Below are 7,864 nucleotides of genomic sequence, written 5' to 3' on the forward strand. Positions count from 1 at the left end.
TATTAAAAAAAAAAATATATTTTTTTTAATGTAAAGCTTTTTAATTAGATTTTAATTTTAGTAAGTTTTATTTTCTAAGCAAAGAATAAACCGTAAAATATATTTTTTATTTATAAAAATAAAAATCAAAAACTAACGACTACTAGTGAACTCGTATGGCGTTAAAACGCCAAAACTGGACTAACCTTTTAAACAGGTGCCAACCATCACAAAAAACCAAAAAAATATACCAAAGTGCAGCCTTTTTTCGAGAAAAGCAAACGCTATTCGTCAGAGTGCTAAATTTCATCTAAATCTGGCCAGCGGCTTCTGAGTGAAGAGAAGCTTCGCATGATGTCGGTTTTTCATTTCATAAAAATTTAAATCACCCTGTACCGCTAAAAAAGCTTTTTCAAACCCCTTCCTTTTGATAATTTATTTGTCTTATTAAATAAGTTGAACCTAACTTTTTAAACCAGTGGCAACCATATTCAAACACCCCAAAAGTATTCTAAATGTTCAAGCAATAACTGTCTTAATTCTCTTTAGTCTGACACCCATACTGTAATACACATTTCAATTACCTAACTAGCTTATTTCAAGTTGAATTGGATTGTTGTCTCATGGATTGGGAACACCTGCATCAGTTGTTCAATTATTTTTAGATATTTAGTCTTCCTAAAACTCATATTCAAAATCAGCTACGCATAAGTCATGTATTGCTGCTAAGTGCAAATAGCGGTAAAGTCTAAGATTTACCAACCCACATTTGAAAGTCTTAATATCTACTAGATACCTCTTTACGGGCTTTTAAAGTAAACGTTGTAACGTGCTCGATCTCGGGGACTTCGGTGTAGTAAAATTTAATGCGGCGTACTGGCCAACTAAACAGCTCTAACTAAACAAACTTCAGTACAAACACAACAAGCTGTCCAATTACTAGGATCAAAATAAAATATATATTAAGATGAGCAGACGCCAATTGGCACTAGCAAAAACGTTCAAGTCTGTCGCCACCTGATCTTTCCAACCCAGAGGAGGTCTTTCTCTTTCTACTTTCAGAGTAGTAGTTTCTGTCCATTGGAACGACATCGTTAAATCGTCTGCGGTAAGGCCCGTGAATCTTTCGCAGAATCGTTTACTTGAAAACTCCAAGAGCCGCCTCATCAGATGTTTTCATTGGCCATGCCATACACCAGCACAGGCATGATGAGTGATTTACAGAGTGTGATCTTTGTACGACGAGGTAGGACTTGACTTCTCAATTGTCTACTCAGTCCAAAGTAGCACTTGTTGGCTAGAGTGATTCTCTGTTGTATTTCAAGGCTGACATTATTATTGGTGGTACTTCGTTTTGTCCCCGCTCACCACCAGACCCATTCGCTTTGCTTCTCTATCTAATCCCGAGAAGGCAGAACAGACGTAACCCTTGTTTTTACCGATAATGTCGATGTCGTCGGCACACTTCTTTTCGTGCTGATAAAAGCGGCTTTGAAATCGACAAATAGGTGGTGCGTGTCGATCCTGTTCTCGCGGGTCTTTTCCATGGTGGATTTTCCATGTCTAAAGCCACACTGATATGGTCCAATCAGTTCGTTGACGGTGGTCTTCAGTCTTTCACGTAATATGCTCGCTAAGACCTTGTAACCTATGTTCAGATGGCTGGTCCCGCGGTAGTTGATGCATGCACCTTATCAGCTCCTCGCTACCGTACCTGAATAGCTCGGCTGGCAGGCCGTCAGCTTCAGCTGCTCTGTTGTTTTTCAGCCGCCTAATCGCTATTCGTACCTCGTCAGTCAGGGGGTGGAACATCGACTCCATCGTCATCGAGTGGTGGCTCGGATTCGTCTTCTCCACAGCTTTCATGACGGTAGGGTGAAAAATAATAATTTAAGTACGTTGTGAACATCGATCACTAGTTCGCCCTGGTCTTGAAACCTTCCGTAAGTCGCCTAACACTGATAAAATTTTCGCGATTTTTTCCGGTCGGCCAGCATACAAGCTCTTCGCACTCACGTATTTCGGCCTCTCCCTTCTTATTGCGACAAATACGCCTCGCCGCGTTCTTCAGTTCCCTAACACGGTCCCACATCGCAGCGTGGCCCTGTAGGCGGCATTCTTTTCTCTGTTCAACTTCCTGACATTCCTCATCGTACAAGTTGTTCTTTCGGGTTCGCTAAAATCCGACTACTAATGACCGGGAAATGTGGTTCCGCTGCTCGCGTATGTCGGTTTGTTGAAGAGTGTTCTTAGAAAGCAGGTGTGAGAGTCGAGTTGCGAGTAAATTGGCCGTCTGCTGTTATTGCAGCTTTTCGACGTTAAGCTTTGCTTGAATTGTTGGGCGTACATTTCTCGCTGCACAGAGGCGGGTGCGTATCTTGGTTGCAACAAGATAGTGGTCCGAGTCGATGTTTGGCCCTCGGGAGTGTACGTACGTCTAAGAAACTGAAAGCGTGCCTTCCGTCTATCAAAACATGATCGATTTGGTTCTCGTTTTTCGATCTGAAGCCATGCAGCTTGATGGATCTTTTTATGCTGTAACCTAGTACTACATAATACCATTTCGTCTTGAAGACTGAATTTTCCACCTTGGCATTGAAATCGCCAAGAGCGGTTTTGATATCGTTACGGGGGCAGCGCTCATATGTACGCTCCGATTTTGTTAGTTATCGATACTTATATATAAAAATATAGCCGTTTTCTTTGTGATCAATTGGCTCAAAACCCTACCAAATTTGGACAGTATATTCCTTGGGCCATCCGCTAGGTGGCCTGTATTTATCATCCAATTTTGATGAAATTGGAAAAGTATAACGTGGGTGTGACGGTAAATACTCTCACGAAAAATGGATCCGCTAGGTGGCGCTATCATCACTTGTTGGCAAATTTCCCACTTTGGACAAAAATTGGAAAATTTCAAAAAAGTTACGCAAAAATGTTCTAGTTTTACATAATAAAAGTGTAGAAAGTTCAATTCAAATTTTATTTATTTTGTACATACGGTACTGATTTCAAATGAGCCGGGATGGGCGGTATCGGGAAAGTCTGTGAAATTTGCGGGCGGGACGGGACCAAAATCCTTTCCCGACACTCCCGATAAAACCGCAACCTCAGCAAATTCGGAAAATCTTCCTTAAGAACGATGTGTGAATTATGCACTTCTTTATGCTTTATTGGGACGAAAGTGAACAGCAAAGCAAAACAAACTAATCGGAGGATGCCAGATCTTTCATTATTATTATTTTTTTTTGTTATTTAAAATTAAAAGACATGTGCATTTTTCTTAGTGACAGATTTCGGAACCCACGGTACATTTCTGATAAACGTCGGGATGGGCGGGTTCGGGACTTAAAAATTGAATTTCGGGATGGGCGGGATCGGGACTAAATATTTAGTCCCGTGCCCATCTCTATTTTGTATACAACGTTTTTACCTGAATGCATATGGTTTTCTAAATTTTCAAATGCAACGTGCTTAGAGTTATCATATTCAAATAAAGTTTTGCAAAGTTAATTTTTTTACCAAAAGACCTCTGTTTCCGTCCGGCAAAACAATTTTTTTTTTAACGGACAGCCTAATGTGCGTATAGTTTATTATTAACTCAGACTCTTCAACGTGCTAAATTTAAAAGTCAACCCGCGTCCTGTCAACAGATGCAGCTGCTTAGCTGAGTTACAGCCATATCATCAGCATCTGCTGTCATTATCCTGCTTGCTATGTGTTGCCCTCTTTGTCGGTTGGGTGTCGCGGCCATTGCCCTCTTGAGTACGAATAATGAAAAAAATTCATTTACATCGTCGTAGTCGCTCATAATACTCGTATGCAGGTCTGATCAATTGTTGAATTGTGTTGTGTCTCTGTTACATGTGTACATATATACATACATACATACATATACATATGTATATACATGTATGTACACTAGGGTGTCTAAGATGCGAAGTTCGGCTTAGTTTTTGTTCTTTTCGCCTAAACAAGGTTTATGTAAATTTTTATTGCAGTAGGAAGACGGTTAAACATGTTGGCTTGAACGTTTGTCAAGAAGATTTGAAAAAATTCTCAAATGCGATTAGCAGATCTTTTGGTGTTATGATTTTTTTTTTACAAAATTACTTTCTAGAAGTTGTTTTTTTTTTGGTTCTAATTAAGGTAGGAGTAGATCTAAAGTGCGATCAAGTCAAAGAAAAATTTGGGGATTTTTTTTTGCATAAATCAATTTATAGCTCTTACATCCAATGAATGGAAATATTTTTTTCTTCATGAATATACAAATTAACTAAAAAAACTACTGTAATGCCTGTTTTTGTATTAATTGCGTTGAATCTGTACGATCCACAAGCTGTTAAATTTCCCTCTCTGAATTTTGAGATAGATCACTTTAGATCTAGGTGTGCGATATGTATGTATAAAAGTAGGAAATTAGTGAAAAAATAAGAATCCTGTGAAATCACAATCTGTGGATCTGTGGTTATTGCCCAAAAAAAGCATTTGTGAAAAATAAGAAAGATACTATCGACAGTATCTAAGCTCTTGCTAGAAGCTCTTAATTTTTGTTTTTAATGGCATCGTGGACACTAGATCTGGGAAACTATCAATGGCACTATCTATAGTATCGATGGTTTGCCTTTCATTCGATAGTGTCTTTTTTAGTTTATTACTATCGATAGTTGTAGCCGCTATCGATAGTTTTTACGACTCTCTATTTCCACAATTCTATCATTCTAATTTTAAAATAATTGGTGCAAAGGCTTTTTCGTTTAGAAATGTAAGTATGTAAATAAAGCGAAAAAGTGCAAGTCTAAACTTAATTATGCATTGAAAACGAAACGATACTATTGGTACTATCGGTGGTACATAACCTTAACTGTCGAAACTATTGAATGGGAACACTATCGATAGTTTTCCAGCTCTAATGGACATCGCTGCTCTTAGCAATATACAGTATCGGTCATATATANCTTAACTGTCGAAACTATTGAATGGGAACACTATCGATAGTTTTCCAGCTCTAATGGACATCGCTGCTCTTAGCAATATAGGTGTATTTTTCGATCTAGGTTAATAGAGCACCGGAAGACCGGTCTTTCAGCAACGCTCTGCCTTAAATATTCGAGCTCTTGCACGAACACGCTACGCGAGATTTGTTGGGCGTGTGTATTTGAATTTTTAATGTCAATTTATACTTACATAATTAGTCTTATACATACTTATCGACTAGTTAAATAAGCTAANTCATTCTCAGACAAACCCCATATATACCCAAGTTCAACAATTTGTAGAAACCTTCAAAAAAAGTGCAACAAAATTTCACCTAAATTTCAAACTTTTTTCTCGGAAGTGTTAGAATTTTTTTTAGTACACAGTTTTTTAGCCCCTGCAATTTTAGTCTGATAATGTGCAAATCCCAATTGGCTACGATTTACCGTTAATTTTTTAAAATTTTTTTTGTCGCATTGGCTTCCATATAATGAATAAACTCAATTTATTTGTATATGGAAGAAAACCGCGACACCTTTGGCGAAAAAAATTCTAAAAAATCAACGGTCACTTTTAGCCACTTGAAACTTGCACATTATCAGACTAAAATTGAAGGGGCTAAAAAACTGTGTACTCAAAAAAATTCTAACAATTCCGAGAAAAAAGTTTGAAATTTATATGAAATTTTGTTGCACTGTTGAATTTTTAATGTCAATTTATACTTACATAATTTGTCTTATACATACTTATCGACTAGTTAAATAAGCTAGCATACAAATAATTTACCACTCCTTCTTTGCAGCATGATACCAAATTCTATGAATGCGAAATAAAACCCTACAACAACAGTCTTTCTTTAACATTTGCAATGCATGCTACTATGAAGACGAGCGGATGTGGAAGTGAAAGCTCTGCAATATAAGAAATATCAAAAGTTAAATAAAAACGCTTTAACAATACTTGCATCACACTTCAAGCAATAAAACAACAATAAAATGTGCTAAAATTACCTAAAAAACTCCCAGATAAAAATACCAAAAGACTACAACAAAAACAAAAACCTTATTTTAGCTATCTTAAACTTAAATATACATAAGCGAAGTAATCCAAATGGTCGGATTAAAAATAAACAAAACAAGAAGGCGTGTGAGCCAATCGGAAGGCGGTGCACGTAAAATCCTTTCGTAAGAGTCTCGGGGTGTTTTCGTCCAGAAAATAGTTTCAGTCGTGCNGCGGTGCACGTAAAATCCTTTCGTAAGAGTCTCGGGGTGTTTTCGTCCAGTCGTTTTAGTTTCAGTCGCGAGCGCGGTGCAATAAAATACGTTTGAAGCATTGTGGCCGTAATTGAGACGATGACGATGTAGCTTTAATGCTCTGGCAAACGCGCAGGAAATCAATTATCAAAAATACAAGTGCATACGTACAGAGGCAAGATAAGTGGCAAATCCATTTATGAATGATTAAAAACCTATCTAAGTAAATTTTAATTTACTCATTAACATTTCCGTGAAATTAATTCATGCATATAGCTGTAATTGCAAAATACTAAATCAAATAATCTTTAATATTAATCGAGTACATATAATATACATACACATATATTACTTTATATACATATTAATAAATATACACGTCAAACTTAATAATAATACTTAGTAGTCTATAACTTCGAAAATATGTCCAACATTTATTGGCGGGTATGGAATTTTACCAACTAAAACAAGACACAAATTGGAGGATATGTTAAGAACTGCTTTCGTAATACATCACCAAACTCAAAACGAATAGTGCGCGATTTTCTTCGTGAAAGCTCTAAGTTTGTAATATCTTCAACAAAACCATTAACTACTTCCATTCAAATACAAAAATAAATCCTTACAAGCACTTAATCGGGTGACAGATGAATGTATTGGGCAGTGTTCTAATCATCGTTAGAAATATTTTTGACAAACGTACAGCACGTTTCTGTGCAATAAAAATCCACTATAAACCCGTTAATGAAAGCTGAGTTTTCAGACGCAAACCACGCAAACCACAATTAAGATATATGTAAACGAAGCACAAAAATCAAAACGTGCAAGCAATACTTCAAAACACCAATATACACCAACACTGCGGAGCAACATAAGCAGCATAAAGTGCATAAAATACAACAGCCTGCAAAGAACTCCCCAAATCCATAAGCAACAATGCCTTAATTTGGTATGCGCGAATTTAGTAAAAAGTTTACTAAACCCAATGAAATGGATATGAAAAAAATACCAAAAGCACGGTAAGTCAAAAACCTATAACCAAAGCTACTATCCTTAAGCAGGGATAACACGATTTGTGCATTTGTACAGATTTGTAAATTTTGTGAGTCACAGAGTGGTGTTGTTTAGAAATTTGAGTTCATCCCAATGAAAAAAATTTCTAGACAAAACCACTCGGTGACTGCCAAAATTTACAAATCTGTACAAATGTACAAATCGTGTGAAGAGTTAACTTCACTCTCATTTCTCATGTAAAATTTTTCTCCTGAATATGAAATGCTGTCAGATATTTAGAATCTAGAAAAGTTTTCAAGATGTAGGAAAAAATATACAGGAAAATAAATCATATCGTGTGTGTTTGAAACCAAAAGAAAATGTGACTGAAATTAANAAATAAATCATATCGTGTGTGTTTGAAACCAAAAGAAAATGTGACTGAAACACACTAAAAATAATAAAAACCTAAATTGTAAATTGTAAATTTGTAAATTTTGGCAGTCACAGAGTGGTGTTGTTTAGAAATTTGAGTTCATCCCAATAAAAAAACAAGTAAGAAAGTCTAAGTTCGGGCGGAGCCGAACATTAAATACCCGGCGCAAGTATTAAATATATGTTTTCCACCTTTCCGAAAGCTACCGCTACATGATAAGCCGGGG

General features: G+C 36.6%; 1 protein-coding gene across 5 annotated transcripts in view; it reads left to right on the plus strand.

Moving 5' to 3' along the window:
* The first annotated feature begins 6,194 nt into the window (after window positions 1-6,194).
* The window catches only part of lilli (AF4/FMR2 family member lilliputian), a 60,656-nt gene continuing 58,986 nt past the window's right edge, over window positions 6,195-7,864 (plus strand). For all 5 annotated transcript variants that reach the window (XM_017618996.1, XM_017618998.1, XM_017618995.1 and 2 more), the window contains exon 1: window positions 6,195-7,228. In XM_017618996.1, the coding sequence (XP_017474485.1) occupies window positions 7,161-7,228 (68 nt within the window). In that variant the 5' untranslated portion in view covers window positions 6,195-7,160. The remainder of the gene's footprint in view (window positions 7,229-7,864) is intronic.

Source organism: Rhagoletis zephyria, unplaced genomic scaffold (assembly GCF_001687245.7).
Source record: "Rhagoletis zephyria isolate East Lansing unplaced genomic scaffold, Rhagoletis_zephyria_1.1 Rzeph_scaffold_01760, whole genome shotgun sequence".
NCBI lineage: Eukaryota > Metazoa > Arthropoda > Insecta > Diptera > Tephritidae > Rhagoletis > Rhagoletis zephyria.